This window comes from Somniosus microcephalus, chromosome 10 (genome assembly GCF_052327205.1).
Source record: "Somniosus microcephalus isolate GS21.2 chromosome 10, FLI_Smic_1.0, whole genome shotgun sequence".
Classification (NCBI taxonomy): domain Eukaryota; kingdom Metazoa; phylum Chordata; class Chondrichthyes; order Squaliformes; family Somniosidae; genus Somniosus; species Somniosus microcephalus.
In genome coordinates, this window is record NC_140996.1 from 113,218,872 (window position 1) to 113,238,817 (window position 19,946).

Consider the following 19,946-nt stretch of genomic DNA (forward strand, 5'->3'; position numbering starts at 1 on the left):
CACCTTGCAATGCAGAACTGCCAACAAGTAGGTTGTGCACCATCATTGGCCCTTCCCCTTAAGCGAGAGAAGCAGCCTCTGATGCCATTAGCAATGCGCTCCAAATTGTTCAGCACTCTGCCACTACCACCCCGCTCTCGGACTTTAGCGCCCTCAGAGAAGTGGTTAGCACTTGATTTAGCACTTCACTTCCCTACTGGAGCACTAAAGCTGAATTTCCCGGCAGGAGAGAATCATTAGCACCTAGGTATTATGTAATGAGAAAGGATTAATTAGCAATCTTGTTGTGCGAGGTCCCTTGGAGAGGAGCGATCATAATATGATAGAATTCTTCATTAAAATGAAGAGTGAAGTCGTTGACTTAGAGACTAGGGTCAGGAATTAAATAAAGGAAACTACGATGGTATGAGGTGCGAGTTGGGTAGGATGGATTGGGGAATGTTACTTAAAGGGTTGACGGTGGATAGGCAATGGCAAACATTTAAAGATCGCATGGATGAACTACAGAATTTGTTCATCCCAGTTTGGCATAAAAATAAAACAAAAAAGGTGGCTCAACTGTGGCTAACAAGGGAAATTAGTGGGTAGCATAAGATCCCAGGAGAGGACGTATAAATTGGCCAGAAAAAGCAGCAAACCTGAGGATTGAGAGCAGTTTAGGATTCAGCAAAGGAGGACAAAGGGATTAATTAAGAGGGGAAAATAGAGTATGAGAGTAAGCTTTCAGGGAACATAAAAACTGACTGTAAAAGCTTCTATAGATATGTGGAGAAAAAGATTGGTGAAGTCAAGCATAGGTCCCTTGCAGTCAGAATCAGGGGAATTTTTAATGGGGAACAAAGAAATGGCAGACCAATTAAATACATACTTTGGTTCTGTCTTCACAAAGGAGGACACAAATAACCTCCCAGAGATGCCGGGGAACATAGGGTCTAATGAGAGAGAGGAACTGAATGAAATCAGTATTTGTAGGGAAATGGTGTTCGGGAAATTGACGGGATTGAAGGCCGATAAATCGCCAGGGCCTGATAATCTACATCCAAGGGTACTTAAGGAAGTGGCCCTAGAAATAGTAGATGCATTGCTGGTCATCTTCCAAAATTCTATAGACTCTGGAACAGTTCCCATGGATTGGAGGTAAGCCTGACATCGGTAGTGGGGAAAATGCTAGAGCCCATTATAAAAGAGCACTTGGAAAACAGTGACAGGATCGGACAAAGTCAACATGGATTTACAAAAGGTAAGTCATGCTTGACTAATCTACCAGTCACATCCTCAAAAAATTCCAGTAGAATCGATAACGGAGAACCAGTGGATGTGGTGTATTTGGACTTTCAGAAGGCTTTCGATAAGGTCCCGCATAAGAGATTAGCATGCAAAGTTAAAGCAAATGGGATTGGGGGTAAGGTACTGACTTGGATAGAGAACTGGTTGGCAGACAGGAAGCAAAGAGTTGGAATAAATGGGTCTTTTTCCGAGTGGCAGGCAGTGACTAGTGGGGTACCGCAGAGATCGGTGCTAGTACCCCAGCTATTTTACAATATATATTAATGATCTAGACGAGGGAACTAGATGTAATATCTCCAAGTTTGCAGATGACACGAAGTTGGGTAGGCGTGTGTGCTGTGAGAAGGATGCAGAGAATCTCCAGTATGATTTGGATAGGTTGGGTGATTGGGCAGATGCATGGCAGATGTAGTATAATGTGGATAAATGCGAGGTTATCCACTTTGGTGGCAAAAACAGGAAGGCAGATTATCTGAATGGCAATAGATTGGGAAAAGGGGAAGTGCAACGAGACCTGGGTGTCCTTGTGCACCAGTTGCTGAAGGTAAGCATGCAGGTGCAGCAGGCGGCTAAGAAGGCAAATGGTATGTTGGCCTTCATAGCGAGAGGATTCGAGTACAGGAGCAAGGATGTCTTGCTGCAGTTGTACAGGGCCTTGGTGAGGAAGGATGTTCTTGCCATGGAGGGAGTGCAGCGAAGATTCACCAGACTGACACCTGGGATGGCAGGAATGACGTATGAAGAGAGATTGGGTCGATTAGGCTTATATTCGCTAGAGTTTAGAAGAATGAGAGGGGATCTCATTAAAACTTATAAAATTCTAACAGGATTAGACAGACTAGATGCAGGAAGGATGTTCCCGATGGCGTGGGAGCCCAGAACCAGGGGTCACAGCCTAAGAATAAGGGGTAAGCCATTTAGGACAGAGATGAGGAGGAATTTCTTCACCCAGAGAGTGGTGAACCTGTGGAATTCTCTACCACAGAAGGCAGTTGAGGCCAATTCATTAAATATATTCAAGAAGGAGTTAGATATATTTCTAAAGGCTAAAGGGATCAAGCGATATGGGGAGAAAGCAGGGACAGGGTACTGAATTTGGATGATCAGCCATGATCGCACTGAATGGCGGAGCAGGCTCGAGGGGCCGAATGGCCTACTCCTGCTCCTATCTTCTATGTTTCTACTTTTCAAAAGGTTGCTCCCCAACTGAATTTCTTGCCCGATTTTTATAAACAGTTCTACTTTATTTCAGAAAATTCGTCACTTTTGTACATATTCAGTGATTTATGTGATATTGTTGCTTTTAGCAAAGAGATGAAATGACCCAGTAGATTTAAAGAGTAGGAATGTTGGAACATTTTCAATTAGCAACCATGATTTCTCGTCCAATGAATGACTAGTCCTAAAGTGGGAGATGGAATGACTTGTAGCATTATCAATACAGGTAGACTATCCTTTATCCGAAAACCTTGGGACCAGCCGTGTTTCGGTTTTCGGAAAATTTCGGATTTCAGAAGGTATTTTATAAGACTGGGAAATTTGTCGGGGTGGGGGTCAGCGGGGGGGTGGGGGTGGGGGTCGGCGGGGGGGGTCGGGGGTGGGGGTCGGCGGGGGGTCGGGGGGGGAGAAAAGAATATCGGACGGGCTGCTGCAGCTATCGGACGGGCCGCTGTATTGTTGGGTTCACTCTCCCAGTACCTCCTTCACACTGCCCGGCTCGGCCTGCAATCTCCTACCCAGGCGGGAACTCTGTGACCCTCTGCCCTGCTCAGCGTAAGTCGTGCGCCACTCCAGTCATGTCGTGCGCACGACTTACGCTGAACGAAAAAACTTTCGGTTTTTAGAGGTTTTCGGTTTTCGGAAGTTCGGATAAAGGATAGTCTACCTGTATTGTGTTCAATAGCCTATCCATCGAACTGGAATTGAAATGGTAAAAGTCAGCTGAGGGAAATCAATAATAGAGGTTATTTTAATTTGAATCTGTTTTGATTTTTTAAAAATAGGTTGTAAGTCTGGATGAGACAAGCATTGTTGGAAAGATATCGAAGCAGTGGTCAGGTCTTATTCGAGAATACCTCACAGATACTGACAACTTCGGAATTCAGTTTCCAGTGGATTTGGATGTTAAAATTAAAGCTGTCCTTCTTGGAGCATGCTTACTAGTGGTAAGTGACAAAATAATATTATAGCTGGCATTGTGGGGAGGGAATTTTGGCTAAAAACAGGAGCTAAAATTGTGCTGAATTCAAAGTTCCACTGTTCAAAGATTAGGGGCTAAAAATTTGGGGGCTTACCCCAGCGCGTTACTGGCAAAAAGAGGGCGGCCGCCACTCGTTCGCCAGCTGGTAGCGGGTCCCGCAGCGTCCTCCATTTTGGAAGACCCGGCAGCACTGCCGGTAACATCCATCATCCTGCAAATTGAAATGAGGGAGAAGCGGCGTCAGTCGGCGTGCAACGTCACCACAGCGAACTTGGACCTTGGTGCTGAGTTCAGCGCTGGGTCCTAAGCTTACCATGTAAACCTAGCATGCAGCAGACTGACAGTGACGCTGTCAGCACCTCTTAAAGGGACACACACATCTCTCAGGTAAGTTTGCATTTAAGCTTTTCGATTAGTTTTTTTTGATTTCATCGAAGTAGTGGCTTGCTGCAATACATGTTCAAAGTTTTTTTTTATGTGTAGGAAGTGCTGCTTGATGCTTGCAAGGTCATGAATGGTAAATGAAGGCCTCTGAGAAGGCAGAAAATGCTGCAAAATACTCAGGAAGTCAGGCAACATCTGTGGAGAGAGAAACAGAGTTCACGCCTCAGGTCACGATGCTGCCTAACCTGCTGAGTATTTCCAGCATTTTATGCTGTCTCGCAGAGAGAAGAGGAAGACACTGAAGAAGAGGAAGCCAAAGAGGAGATAGCAAAAGGAAGGATGCAACCCAGACAGCCCCTTTCTGCCCAGGATGTCTGGGATGGAATCATCCGCCTGACCACAACCCCAATTCTCCTTTCAACATTTGTCCCAGACCTTACCTTCCCTCTGTTACTGACCATCACAGTGTCCTCTTGGCCATGATGCTGAAATAAAAGCCACCACAAAGCAAACTTTCCAATCCAACTTTATACATCTATCCATCCAATGTGACATCAAGAAATCAATTCATTACCCTTATGCATTCTCTTAGTGACTGTCTTGTGTGTGCCTTTGCCTATCCTAGTGATGTCATGCAGTGCAAGCCCTGTGGCTGCAGCATGGCTGGTGGAAGGCTGCTGACTTTCAGTGGGGGACACTGCAGATGGCCTTGCTGGTCAACCTTGTGGAGCTGGTGGCTGGGAGTGTCAAATCAAGTGATAGTGTTTCTTCTTCTTCTTCTTCTCTTTCTTCTTCCTCTTCTTCTTCCTCTTCCTCTTCCACCACCACCTCCTCCATCTCCTCCCTCATCCATCTCCTCCTCCATCATCATCCATCTCCTCATCCATCATCATCTCCACCTGTGAAATGAGGAAGGCACAAGGTTGGAGTTCTAGTGAGGGGAGGGCGGGAAAGCAAGAGGTGACTGCCAAAAAAGGGATAAAGTATGCGGATACCAGCATCTTGTATCCTTTCTGCCTTGCTGCTGGCCAAAGGCTCAGCCATGCCCCTGCCAAGAATGGCCAGCACCGTGTTCTCCAAGGGGGTGAGGTGAGACTAGGAATGGGAGGTGTGCCTCATGATTGGTACAGATTGTTGATAGGTGAGTGATTGGTGGGGTGCGGGGGGAATCGTGCATTGAGCAATGTGTGAGGCTAGTGGCACAGTTGGTAGGAGACGGCTTTTGAAGATGCATTCACTGACCTTGACCAGTGGTCTGAGGTCATGAAGTGTCTTTGGACACTGGAGCCAGGTGGTGGGGGCGACACTGCTGGCAGTGATCACAGTGCAGCCAATGCCACCGCAACTTCAGGATGTAGCGCATGCGCATCCTAACACGGAAATCCTGAAGTTGCGGTCAGTTTCAAAGTGGTAGTAACAGTGAACGCTGTTCGTTCGTTATTATTACCCATCGCAAATTCCGGGTCAATAGTAATATGATCACCGTTTCTCAAATGCTCCCCCACTGAAACATGCTCCACTTGCCCCACTTTATTTCCCAGAACTGGATCCAGCACTGCTTCCTGTCTCATTGGGCTGGAAGCATCATGATCAAGAAGGTTCTCTTATATACATTTCAGGAAATCCTCCCCCTCTCTGCCCTTTACACTGTTACAATCCCAGTCTATATTAGAATAATTGAAGTCCCCCATTATCACTACTCTATAGTTCTTGCATCTTTCTGCAATCTACCTGCAAATTTGTTCTTCTGTCTCCTTCTCACTGTAGTATACATCCAGCAGTGTAATAGCTCCTCTATTGCTCCTTAATTCTATTAAATAGATCCTATCTTTGACTCCTTAACTACATCATTCCTCTCCAGTACTATAATAGTTTCTTAACTGAATACGGCCGACCCCCTCCTATTTTTCCTTCCCTATCTTTCCTGAATACATTGTAGCCAGGAATATTAGTGCCCATTCCTCCCCTTGTTTGAGCCAGCTCTCTGTTATTGACACTATATCATAATCCCATGTGGCAATTTATGCTTGGAGCTCACCAACCTTATTTGCCATGCTCCTGGCATTTATACATAAGCTTGCTAAACCCATCTTAGTCTGCTTCACATTTTCCCCCCTCCCCCACTGTCTGATGCCTCCTATTTCTTTATTCTAATGTTGTTTGTCACTCCCAGTCCTCTCTGCACCTTGTCTCTCCTCTCTAATGCTTCATCATTGTGCCCTCCCCCTGCCAAGGAAACCCTGAACTTTAATAGACAGAGGCTCTTCCTGCACACCTGCTTGTCTAGGAGATACAATGCATCCTGGAGTTCCCACATGGCACAGGAATTACAGGTAATGGGTCACAGCTGTCCCATCGTTTTACCTAAAGTCTATCTACTTGTGTGTGTGTGTGTCTCTAATGTTGTGTATATTTATGTTTTATATATATATATACACCCCTTAACTCCTATTTATTATTTATTTAATATTTACGTTGAATTAAATTCTGCTTACTTAGAGTGCTCTGCTCTCCCCTCTTACTCTTTTGCTGTTGTCCCTCGCTTTAAATTACTTAGAACCCCTTTGTACCTTATTCAAACTCTCACTAAATTCCCATCTTCACTCTGTTTAGGTAGTGACTCTGTTTAGCAATTCACCCAGCTCTGGGTGCTTGTGCATTAACCTCTAGATGTGTTTTTGCTGCAAGCACCCTTTGTCTCATGGCAGGATTTGCATGCTCTGTAACCAGGGGCTGGTATGTCTTAAGCTACCACTCAACTATTTTAGGCTCTACTTCCACATCAACGTCCTCTGACTTCCCTGTGCCCGAGGTCTCACCACATCAATTCTACACTATCTGTAACAGCCCCCACCCCTTCCCTGAGTGGAGGGGAATCAAGCAGGTTCCTTTCCAGGTGTATGCTCTGACCTACCCAGTTTTCCGATATTTTCTGTGTCTGGGTGATTCAGTGCATCTAGGAAGTTAAATGTGATTCCTGGCAGATTCTAAGCTTGTTCCATTTATTGTGCAGAATTTAAGATCAGTGACGCTGCCTAAGATCTCAAAAGTGCATCTGTTCCCAGATAAACTAATGTGAAGTTTACTGATGCATACAGTACAATCCAAATTTGAGAAGTTGAGAAGAACATTCAGCTTTTGTAACACATTTTTGGAAATGAAGCTCAACAGCCTTTTACAGGAGTTGGTAATATGTTTACAGAATGTATCAAGCCTAAAAACGTCTTTTTTTTCACTGTAATCGTCCATACTTATCAAATGAGTTATATAAAATCACATCTCTAACTTTTTCTAGTTCTGATGAATGGCCATCGACCTGAAACGTTAACTCTGTTTCTCTCTCCCCACAGATGCTGCCTGACCTCCTGAGTATTTCCAGCATTTTCTGTTTTTATTTTATATAAAATTTAATTTATTTGCTTCACTTGCTTATACTGCATGTATAAAAGTAATTACCAATATATAAGGTACAATTTTTTTTAAACTAATTTACAGATCACCTGCATTTCCCAGTGTACCTTCTCCTGATTTTGCATTAGCTGCAGTGTTATTAACTATTTGAAATCGTCCCTCCAGGTGATCTTGCTGGGCAGCATGGTTTTTCAGATCATCAGTCTTATGCGCCACATTTAGGTGATAATGCAGCACTAGTAACAAATGTGCAGCACAAAGACAGTTTTCCCATTTCCACCCCATTCCCTGAAGGTGGTGATTCATGTTGACATTTGGTTTCAAGTCATTTTCATGTATTTGACAAGACAATTAGTGTAACAGATTGATACTTGAATTGCAAACACAGTTGTCAAATCATTTATTTTCCTCAGGATTTCATGTACTTTGAGCAAAATTCTGGAGGGGTGCAGCATGGTGGAGTTTGGCGGATGCTATAGTTACAAAATTACAGAGCTTGATCAAAAATATTATGGTAAGATTTAAGGCTGTTATGTAGAAGATATATAGGGGGAAAAATTCGGTATCGCCCCGTTTGGGGCGCTAGTATTGGCGGTGCGCAAAGTTTAGCGCCAGGCGCAAATTATCGCCACCTCGAGCGATATTGGGTTGCAGCGCCCCTGAAGCTGATCGCGGCGCTAAATCAGGCGCTGCACGGTAGTCTTAAGGCGTTAGCCCAGCGGTGCAACACAATTTCTCCGCGGGCGGGTGCAGCGCAGGTGATGTCAATAATCGATTTGACCTAGACACGCTGGCGCCAGTCAGCTCTTAAAGGGGCGGATCGATTCTCATCTGCAGTCAAACTCTGCGCCTTGTAGGCCTCAAAATCGACGGTAACCTACCTGTGGCGGCCAAAACTTCAAGGACATGGAGAGGGTCAGGGAGAGAGTGCAGCGCTTCAGCGAGGGGGCATTGGATGCTCTGGTTGGCGCGGTGGAGCACCGCTGTGCTGTACCCGGAGAATGGCAGGAGGCCTAATCAGACCGAATACCGCAGAGCTTGGAGGGAGGTTTCCCAAAGAGTCACCTCCAGCGAAAGGACAGGGTGGCAGCAAGGGATGCATGAGTGCTGCAATGCTCTGACATGGGTCCAGAGTGAAAAAGCATGCTGGTGGGGGGAACAAGTGGAAGGAGAGAGTTCAAAAAGGTGATAACCTTACCATCGCTGTGCACAATGGGGTCGGCAGCTCCAGAGGCGACGGGACCACTCATTCGGCTTGCAACGATCTGGTGGACTTGCTCCTCCAGGTCTGTAAGGGTCTGCAGGTGAGGCGGGCCTCCTCCGGTATGAAGCTGCTGCCTGCGGTTCCTCGCCAGCTTGGCCTGCAAGAGAAAGGACGGGGTGTGATGAAATATGCTGCCCTGAGCTGACATCACATGCCTCCCATGGTAGAATAGCCCTTACATTATGCTGCCCTGAGCTGACATCACATGCCTCCCTTGGTAGAATAGCCCTTACATTATGCACTGAGCTGAATGTGCGTGTGTGTTTCCAGGAAGGGCCATGGGTGCTGGATGACAGCTGGCCATTGGGGCTTTGCGCACCCTCTGGCCATAAAGTGATGTGCAAATGGAGGGACGAAGATAAATCTGAAAAAGGCACTCACCTTAACGACCCGAGTGAGGTAGTTGAACTTCTTCCTGCATTGCACAGGAGTCACAGAATCACAGAAATCACAGAAACCCCACAGTGCAGATTAGAGGCCATTTCGGCCCATCGAGCCTGCCCCGACACATATCCCACCCGATCCCCGTAAACCCCTACACCAACACATATCCCACCCTATCCCCGTAACCCCACGTATTTAATCCCCCTAACACTAAGGGTCAATTTATCATAGCCAATCAACCTAACCCGCACATCTTTGGACTGTGGGAGGAAACCGGAGCACCCGGAGGAAACCCACGCAAACACGGGGAGAATGTCTGTGTGGAGTTTGCACAGTCACCCGAGGCTGGATTCGAACCCGGGTCCCTGGCGCTGTGAGGCAACAGTGCTAACCACTATGCCACCGTGCTGCCCTCCATGGCATGGCAGGGCTGCTCAGTCCCGTGATTTGCACATCCTGTTCCATGTGGGATCACTGCGCCCGGGCGCTAGTTGGTTAGCGCCCCACTTGTCGGCCTCTTTAGGCGCTAACGGGTGGCGCAAACAACCGAATTTTTCCCCCATAATGTTCAGATGTTAAATAAATGCTGCCTGTGGTGAAGCATGAGAGATTTTTCAGGTTGTTAAAAATAAAACTAATTCAATTTAATAACATAACTACTAACAGTACAGATGTCTTTTAAAGTTGTTCCTAGTAGTTTCTAAGTTTAGGAAGATTTGAAGAAACTAATGGGGCCGTTTAAGGAACTAAAAGGAAATCTTTTTGTGGAGGCAGAGGGCATGGCTGAGGTATTTAATGAGTACTTTGCATCTGTCTTCACTAAAGAAGAGGATGCTGCCAATGTTACAGTAAAGGAGGAGGTAGTAGAGAAATTGGGTAGGATAAAAATAGATAAAGAGGAGGTACTAAAACAGTTGGCAGTGCTCAAAGTAGAAAAGTCACCCAATGCAGATGGGATGCATCCTAGGTTGTTGAGGGAAGTAAAGATGGAAATAGTGCATGCTCTGGCCACAATCTTCCAACCCTCCTTAGATACTGCAGTGGTTCCAGAGAACTAGAGGATGGCAAATGTTACACCGCTGTTCAAAAAAGGGGAGAGGAATAAACACAGCAACTGTAGGGCAGTCTGCCTGTCGGCGGTGGTGGGAAAACTTTTAGAGACCATAATCCGGGTCAAAATTAATTGTCACCTGGAAGAACATGGGTTAATAAATGACAGCCAACATGGACTTGTTAAAGGCAAATCATGTTTGACTAACTTCTGCAAACTATTTTATGCCCTGTATACCTAAGTCCAGGTCATTAATGGCCCAGAACTTGGTGTCGGGGGCTTGCCGCGCGTGCAAGCCCCCGATGTGCACTTACCCGGCGCGCCGACATCTGAAACCTGGTCCGCAGTGGATTTCCTGTCAGTGGCCAGGTTCTGATGTCGGCGCGCTGTGCTAACCTGACCCAGCGGCATAGTTAGTGCGATGTGCCGGCTGGGATCAGGTGAGCACTGTTCAGCCAATCAGGGGAGGGGAAACTTCATTCATAAGTTTGAGAGTAAGAACTGTCAAACTCATGAGAAGTACTGCACCCCAAAACACTACTTAAACTTTAAATAAAATTTAAAAAAACATCCCAATCATTAAATTAAGTATAAATAAGTTAAAAAAAATAATTTAAACAATTTAAAAAAAAAAAAAATTTTTTTTAATAAAAAGGGTCTAAAACTAAACTTACCTTATTGTAGATTCTTTAAAATAATAAACCTGTGGAAATTTTTTTTCTAAATTGCACTAAAACACCACTTACATGTAAAAATAAATACTTACGTGTGCTTTTTACAAGCATAAAGACCGGAGGCCTTTACACATGCGCAAATCCCCCAAAACAGAGGAAATCCAAGACGCACGCGCTGCCCCCTGCAGCGCACGTGCTAGCCTCTTCACCTCTTGGGTTAGAGGAGAGGAAATGCCAGTTTTCAGCGCATGCGCTGTGCATGCTGAAAACCGGCATTTCCTCCGGCCAGACGCGTGAGTACCCCTTCCGTACTCACGCGTTTGGGGAGGAATTACTGCCCCAATATGTATCAAAAAGAGCAGTGGTCCTGATACCATCCCCTGGGGGACATCACTGTATACTTCCCTCCAGTCTGAAAAATTGTGATCCTAATACAGATAGACTATCCCTTATCCGAAAACCTTGGGACCAGCTGTGTTTCGGTTTTCAGAAATTTTCGGATTTCAGAAGGTTTTATTTCAGATTGGGAAACTCTGAACATTAAATTAATTTGGTAATTAGTATTTGTATTTAATATAAATTTTAAAAGTTCAGGCTACCTCTTGCGACTGTTCCGTGTCTCATTCCCCTTCCTGCTTCTCTGTGCTGCCGCTCACAGTCTGTTTCCGGCTCCCCCTGCTCCGTATCTGAATTCCTTGACTTAGCGGGGGTCTGGGGCTCGACTGCCGCCGCCAGTTGTGGGAAAGCCGGATATCGTTTGACTCCTACGCTAAGCTGGCCCGCAAATCAGGTCAGAAAAGCATCGGCCGCGTCGGGTCATGTTTGGCGCCACTTGGGTTATGTCGTGCGCACGACTTACGCTCCACAAAAAAACTTTCGGTTTTCAGAAGTGCGGATAAAGGATAGTCTACCTGTACAGTTCCCTGAGGGACACCCTGTATGCTTCCCTCCATTCATTATTACTCTCTGCTTTCTGTCTCACAGCCAATTTCGTATCCACAGGGCCACCTCTTTAATCTCATAGGCTTCAATTTTGCTAACAAGTTTATTACATGGCACTTTGTCAAACGCCTTTTGAAAGTCCATATACACAACATCACCCACAGTACCCTCATATTATTTCATCGAAGAACTCAATCAAAGCTTAGAAATGTAGTAAACAGTGAGGAGGAATAGTAGCAGCTTTCAGGAGGACATGCACAGACTGGTGAAATGGGCAGACACACGGGGAGAAAAATTGAGTCACGCCCCCTTTGGGGTGCTAACTTCGCCCCCCGAGAAAATTAACACCCCCACAGCCAAAATTCATCGGTAGCACCTCGAGGGAAGCAGGGTGCTACTGGAAGCACCCCGCCTCCCTCCTGGGGCGCTGCGAGGGAATATCGCAATGCTACGTGCCGCAGCGTGGCCTCCCTCCCCTTCTTAAAGGGGAGGGGCCTTGTGCAGCGCGACCCGGGGCCCAGCTGGGCCACCAGGTATCGGAGTGCCAGCAAAAGAGCCCGGCACTCGAAGAGCTGGGCTCACGGAGCACAGCTGGCACTCCGCGGAGGGGGGGCTTCTCAGAAGGCTGGGGACGGCAAGAGGGGCAGGTGTTGGCAGGCGGCCAGCAACAAAAATGGCCGCCCGGCACCTCGCCTTTAATTAGCGCCGCCCCGGCTGCAGGTAGGCCCCCCTGACCCCATCGGACATAGCGTCCACTGGTAAGTCAGGGGGTGCTGCCGAAGATCGTGGCTGGGGTGCTGCGCACGGCAATGACGTCATCGCCGGCGGCGCAGCGCCACAGGGCACTAACGGTTACCATCGTCGCTAACGTCCCACTGAATTTTGCGGGAGGCGCTGGCAGCACCGCGCCCGGGCGCTAGTTGCTTTGCACCCCGTTACCGCCCTAAGAGGACGCTAACGGGAGGCGCAAAGTAACCAAATTTTTCCCCCATGGAATTTTGGAAGGAAAAATTGAGAGGCAGTATAAATTAAATGGTAAAGGGGGTGCAGGAACAGAGAGACCTAGGGGTTCACATACACAAATCTTTGAAGGTTGCAGGACAAGTTGATAAAGTTAAAAAAGCATCCGAGATCCTTGGCTTTATAAATAGAGGCATAGAGTATAAAATCAAGGAAGCTATGCTAAATCTTTATAAATCACTGGTTAGACCTCAGCTGTAATATTGTGTCAAATTCTGGGCACCATACTTTAGAAAGGATGTCAAGGCCTTCGAGAGGGTGCAGAGGAGATTTACTAGAATGGTACCAGGGATGAGGGAATTAGGTTAACTGGAGACACTAGAGAAGCTGGGATTAGAGCAGAGAATGTAAAGGGGAGATTTAATAGAAGTGTTCAAAATTATGAGGAGTTTTAATAGTATAGATAGGGAGAAACTGTTTCCACTGGCAGGAGGGTCAGTAACCAGAGGACACAGATTTAAAATAATTGGCAAAAAGGCCAGGGGGCAGATAAGGATAAGCTTTTTACTTAGCAAGTTATGATGATCTGGAATATAGTCAGCAGGTGAGGTGGAGCTAGAGGGCAAGAGATAATTGGACCATGGTGCAATTCCTACTTTAAAGTTGTATATGTTCAGCCTTAAAATTATAAATTTCCATTATAAATTACTGTGCCCAGATTTATAATGAAAACTGCCTATATAAATATGTCACACTGTAAATATGCTCAAAAAGAGCCTCAATGCTGTCTATATAACAGTACAACTCTTGGAGTTGACAATCCACGGTCCCAGCGGCAGACCCCCAGTGGAGGTGGGACAGGAGGCTCGCCAAACACCAAAATCTGGGGGGGACCCAGGAACGCTGGGCTTCCACCCAGAAGACTGCTGTCTCACCAGGTGCAAGGTCCTGGTGTGTGTGGAACTTCCATCCCAGTCATGGTCCCTGATGTCAGAGGGGGTGGGACTGAGGAGAGGGAATTCACACATTGCTTTGGCCTCAGCCTCCCTGCCGCCCAGAGACCTGGGCACCGGAGTGAACCCGGCGTACAGCTTGGCTAAAGGGGACTACTTAGGCAGAAAGTTACATATTTTCAGAGCCCATGGTGCTAGTTGCTTGGCAGCGCCGCATTTCTCGCCCCTGTGGCTGGCAATAAAAATGCCCCCATACTGGCATGGGTGCCTCCCCCCCCCCCCCCCCCCAATATATGCAGAACAGTTGAACCCACTGCAATTGCAGATAATCTAACGGGGTCAGGAGTGGAAGTCACTAACACTTACTTTATTGCACTTAAGCCAGTTGAACAATGGCCCAGAAATTCGGGTTGGGGGCTTCCCGCAGGTGCAAGCCCCCGACCTGCACTTACCTAGCGTGCCGGCCGTTGAGCTGTGGGCCCCCGTGGAATTCCGATCCTGGGCCTGCTCCAACGGCCGGCGCGCAGTGCTTGCATATCCCAGGGGCGCAGTTAGTTCGATGCGTCCCCTGGGATCACGTGGGCCATGGGGAGCCAATCGGAGCAGGGAATGCTCCATTCATAAGTTTGCCAGGAAGAGCTGTCAAAACTTATAAATACTACGGCCCCAAAACAGCACTAAATCTTCAAATAAATTTAAAAACCATCACATTTTTTAAATAAACTATAAATTACATGAAATAACTATTTTAAACAATAATTTAAATTTTTGAAAAAAATAATTTTATTTTCTAACGGGGCTAAAAATAAACTTACCTTGCTTTAAAGTATTTAAAAATGTTTAAATTTTAATTAATTCACCACTTACCTTGTAAAAAGCAGGCCCTATGCCTGCTTTTTAAATGTGTAACTTCTGCAGACTTACCCTCCCGGGAAAACCTGCAAAAAAAACCGAAGTTCGATGCGCACGCGCAGCCTCTCCCGCGCACGTGTTCGAACTCTGAACCCCTTCTTTCAGGGGAACGGAAGTGCCGGTTTCCCGTGCATGCGCAGTGCATGCAGAAAACCGGCACTTCCATTGGGCCTACGGGTGAGTACCCCGTGCGTACTCGCCCGTGGAGACCCGAATTTCTGGGCCATTAACTTTGCTAACATTATATTTAAAATAAAGCACCACTAAAAAATAGTCCAAAATCATGATTCTATAATGTGATCTATCTATTTATAGTAGATATAGTATCTCTCTGTCTGAGAGGTACTTTGTTATGTGTGTCTGGGCAGGCTGCGAGCGTCTGAGTATTTCGAACAGACCAGCTCTCGGCAATCTCTTGGTGCCAGCTGGGAGGCCAGCTACTTGTAAGATATGTTTATTCATTTTCAAATAAATGGACTGATCAAACATTGTTTGAACTTTGAAGTTCTTTATTCAGTCGTCCCAGAGACTGAGAAGGCTGTGGAAAAATAATTCAGAAAATTGTGCAAATGAAAAGGTTTTACATCTTACATACTCACAGTTGGGATAGTGGCCAGGATTCACTAGTCTCCTTTTATTCCATATAAGACAACAATATTTTTCTTTCTATAAAAAAAAAACCTCAAATTGAAGGTTTGCATCTGTTTTTGAGATGAAAAGCTAGCAGTGAGTTACAAGGCAGTCATTTATTTAATTTATGAATGCAAGCACAACCCCTAGATTGAGTTACTATCTTAGTTACTGCCGGCTCTTCTTTATAGCTTGGAGCTTAATAAACAAATATTTTGCACTTTCCTGGCTAGTGTTGTGTTGGACCGCTGGCTCTGGATTATATTTCAAAGGTCAATTGGCCTAGGTCAAAACGACCATGTAAATTACATGAGCAAATCTTTTCTGACTGGGGCAACGCAATGTATCAGGCTGCTGTCTAGTTTGGAAAATTTGGGATTTTTCCTCTTGGCACCACAGCCAAAACTGATCTGGCGCACATGCGTGCACATACACACACACATATACAGCATCAGGGCTCATTGGATAGCTATCATGTACATACATACACATATATACATCATCAGGGCTCATTGGATAGTCAGCATGCACATACACGCACACATATACATTATCAGGGCTCATTGGATAGCTATCATGATTTGGCTGATTTCTTATCCACTTCCAAGACCAGGGACACTAAGGGCAATCTATCGCATTCCGACTGTTGCCAATTGCTGACATCAGCCAGCTCAGTATAGACCAGGGATATATCTTTCCTGGTCTGTAAAATATGGTGCGACATCATATTGTATTCTTGGTCACTGAGCCATTGAGGGAACCCAGCTTATTCTCCTGCAAGTACTTTCATGCAAATGAGTTTCTGTTACTGTATTTAAAATGCACCATGTGAATTTGTTTATATATAACAACATTTAGGATCTAGATGTACACAATGCTTAGTATATGTCATTGGCATTTTATCTTTTGTCTTCCTGAAAGGTAGCTCCTTTAACGTCTCTTGTCTTTTTTCATACAGATGCTTTAATAAAGATTAAAGAGGAGCTGCACAAACATGACAGATATCCAATAACGTGCCTAACTTACTTGCAGCATGGATCAGTAGGAGCAAATGTAATTCACTGATATTCTTTATGAGTCTGCAGTTATACTGCAGCAATGGTTTCATTTATTATTTCACAAAACAAAAAATGTGTGTTTAGTGTCATGTTATTGAAATGTTGATTTATTTACAACACTTATTTTATATCACAAAGGTTGGTGGTTTATCAGTGCATCCTGTGGTGCCTGTTAAGGTAAAATACATTTATATTGTTATCACAATAAACTGGAATAATAAACCTGGAACTTCCTTGAACCTGTTTTCACTCTGCTACCATAACTTCACCGGAAGTGCAGTGGAAAATCCGTTTGTGCGGGTCAGTGGGGTTTCTGCCACACTTCTGACGAAGTTATAGCATCGGAGTGGGCCTGGCTCCAAGGTAATTCTAGGCCACAGTTTTCTATTTGTTCTGTCCAATATACTTTTATTCAGTTGTATCCCAGTATGTAATCTAGATTAGAAAATAATATCGATGTATGTCAGACATTACCATCATTGGTACAAATTTTTAGCACCAAAGACTTTGTTTGTAATGAACAGATAAGTTCTTTAAAAAGAACATTCAACCCTATGTAACAAAATAATGTTAATAAATAAAAATGGTTGCTATTTATACTTCACTCACTGTCCCAGATTTTTGCCATGTATTTGAATCATGCACTATCATTTGGAGAAATTCATCTGATAACAATGGAATTTCTTACTGTTACAATCTTAAGATCTGTTGAGGAGATAGGTTACAATTTTCCAAGGAGGTAAAAGGTTTTAACTGCACAAAGTTTATCCATGGTGGGCATACTGGGGAACAAGAAACATGTTGAGAGGAAAACACAACATAATTTTTTAAGTTTAGCCATTTTCAATGCCAATTAGAAAGTAGAAGTAGGGAAAATGTTGAAAATTCAGAGGCTTTGATTGTAAATATGGATATGATTTTTAATTTTTTAATTTAAATTTCTCATACATAAAAAATACTACCTTTTGTATTAATATGTGGCAAGCAATTAAAGCTTCCTCCCTCAAAGAAATATGGCTGTGACCTTCTCTCTAAAGGTTTCCCAGCCCTGCACTAATCTACCTGCAAGGTTTTTAATGGTTGTGTTTGGATTTTGTGCTTTCAATGACATTGTAAACACTGCAAATGCTGCATTAAACCAACAAGAGATATAAATGTTTTGGGAAAGGGGTGTTCTAATTCTAGTTCATTCTCCCTGAATGGGGGAGGTGACTTTGACGAGTCACTTATGTTGCAGTTGGCTATTTATAAGGGCGAAATTTTGTGAAGCTTTGCACCACTGGCAGGGCCTCGCATGCAGTGGGAGCCTGCACTTATTGGAAAATCGTGAGGGTGTTGCTTGTAGTTTTCTGTTCATTAATGTGACTGGTGCAAAATTGCAGGCAGTGCACGTTTCTGATAAGCGGCACACTGTGGCCAGTAATTTGTGGTAGGTAACAACAGTGAACGAACAGCGTTCGCTGTTATTACCCCTTTGAAACTGAGCGCAACTTCAGGATGTAGTGCATGCGTATCCTAACGCGGAAATCCTGAAGTTGCAGTGAGTCATTCACTGCTCCGACATTGGCTGCACTGTGGACACCCCCTCCGCACCCCCCCCCCCCACCACCCCCACAGGCAGCAATCAGTGTAACCTGTGAAATCAGAGAAACTGACGAAAACTTCAACTCTTCCACAGTAATATTGCCGTTAAATACCCCATTAAAAGTTGGGCCCTTTTGGATTAGGTGTAACTGGGGTTTTAACAGCGCATTGACTGCTTAGCAAAGCTTATGGCCTTGAAAAACGAATTTTAATTTTGTGGAGTGCCAAATTTATCCATTTTAATAAAAATTTAAATTTTTAAGAATTTTAAAAAAAAAGTTTGTTCATCATCTTTATTTCAGGCTTACTTATTCCCCATGTGAGAGCCCCAATCTTTGCTCTATAACATTTAAAAAAAAAGTTAGAATAAAAGGAGCTTACTCACTTCCTGGTTCCCGGTCTGTGAGAATTCTGCATTGTGATTGGCTGATTAAACAGCTTGTTGGTGTTACAGCAGCTCGCGTTAGGGATTCCCCATTAACTTGCGCTGATTTCAGCTGAACGTCTGAAAAGCCGAACTTCTCACCACAGAGGTCGCGAGATCTTTGTGGGAAGCTTACTTCGGGGCCAGCAGCGAGCGCCTTTGCTTCGCCACTGACCGCAAATTACGGGCCAGTGTGTGTGTCTTAGCTAGTGGCGTGGAATTGCAGAAAATTCCACTCATAATTTGTTCAGAGAGGCTCATAATTTTATGTGGCTCTATTGAATTTGATATGTGCATTGTAAAGTAACATTCTTTATAACAAAACTAACATCTGTCATTTCTATATGTGCTATTTGCTTACACCTCTATGCTACCACTTAGCTAGTTGGTAGTATCCGAAGCACAGTAAAATATGTTTATGTATTATATTAAACATTGACGGTTATCCTTAAACTATGGTCGTTATAAGAATTGCAGTCCTTGTAGGTTCCAAAAGGATATCCCAATTTACCCCTGCTCCCTAATGGGCAAGATAATGTTGATTTTGCATTTCACAGTTAAGAAGCTGTACCTATCCCTACAATGCCATACAAAGGTCTGAACAAAGTACAGGAAACTCTCTGGTATCCAGCACCGACGGGACCGGGATGGTGCCGGTTGATTAAAAATTCCGGATGACGGAGAGGGTTATCTACCGAGGCTATTTTTAACAAACAACGAGTCAGACTCCTGCTATTGAGGTGTTCAGACTTCTGACAGTGCCAAGAAGCCGAGTAGTGGCAGTTTGGAGAACTACCCCCACTGACTAACTCGGCCACCGCGGGGGACTCGGACTCGGCAACATTTCCGGTTATTGAGGTGTTTTCGGAGTATGAATTTTGCCGGTTAATAGAGAATTCCGGATATTTAGGTGCCGGTTAAACAAGAGTTTCCTGGTAACACAGCCCTATTGGAGTGAATCATGTATAAGCTAAAGCTACAACAAAAGCAAAATACTTTGGATGCTGGTGATCTGAAATAAAAACAGCAAATGCTGGAAGCACTCAGCAGGTCAGACAGCATTTGTGCAGAGTGAAACAGAGGTAACGTTGCAGGTCAATGAACTTTTATCTGAATGGGTGACAGTTCTGATGAAAGGTCATCAACCTGAAATGCTAAAGCTAAAAGTTGGCTCTGTTCCCAGATGTTAATTTGATAATATAATTTATACTATTTTTAATACAAATCATTACAGCAGTAACTGCATGGTTCTTGTATACTTTGCTGAGTGCAAAGATTAAGAGGTAAATTATGTCAGTACTGTTACATCACTGCATTACGTGGAAAGAATAGCGTTGTGCAATAAGCTTATGAAATGTTACAGCTCTGACAAATGGGGAGGGAATATCATCTTTGGGGTGGTGGTCTGACAGGGTGGACCACAGCGGGCTTTTGGCGGGATTCCTGTTATCAAGAGGGGTCCCGCCACTGCAATGGAGGAAACCCCAGACACCACTGCAGCACTAGAAGATCGAGCAAGGGACCGTAAAGAGCCAAAAGCACCCTGAAACAGAGAACCACTGAAGGCCTCAGTAGATACCAGAGTCTTCAATGGGTAAGTTATTTTGGGTGGAATAGATGGAAAGTAGGCTACCTCAAAGTACTTCACATACAATTTAATTATTTTGAAGTGCAGTCACTAATGTAGGTGAATGCAGCAACCACAGATCTGGCTGTGGGATCTGGCACACAGCAAGATCCCACAAGGGCAGAAATGAATGACCGATTAAACTGGAAGTAGCAGATGAGCATCCTGACTATCAATTGTAACCTGTTACCAGTTGCTTGA

The 19,946-nt window shown here is 44.7% G+C and overlaps 1 protein-coding gene across 5 annotated transcripts in view; it reads left to right on the forward strand.

Moving 5' to 3' along the window:
* LOC147111636 (phospholipid scramblase 2-like) overlaps positions 1 to 16,714 on the forward strand; it is a 158,126-nt gene extending 141,412 nt beyond the window's left edge. For 4 of the 5 annotated variants that reach the window (XM_085998720.1, XM_085998722.1, XM_085998721.1 and 1 more), the window contains exons 9-12: positions 3,291 to 3,452; positions 6,106 to 6,204; positions 7,696 to 7,796; positions 16,011 to 16,714. In XM_085998720.1, the coding sequence (XP_085854846.1) occupies positions 3,291 to 3,452; positions 6,106 to 6,204; positions 7,696 to 7,761 (327 nt within the window). In that variant the 3' untranslated portion in view covers positions 7,762 to 7,796; positions 16,011 to 16,714. The remainder of the gene's footprint in view (positions 1 to 3,290; positions 3,453 to 6,105; positions 6,205 to 7,695; positions 7,797 to 16,010) is intronic. The other variant, XM_085998724.1, reaches the window with a different exon arrangement.
* The last annotated feature ends 3,232 nt before the right edge of the window (positions 16,715 to 19,946 follow it).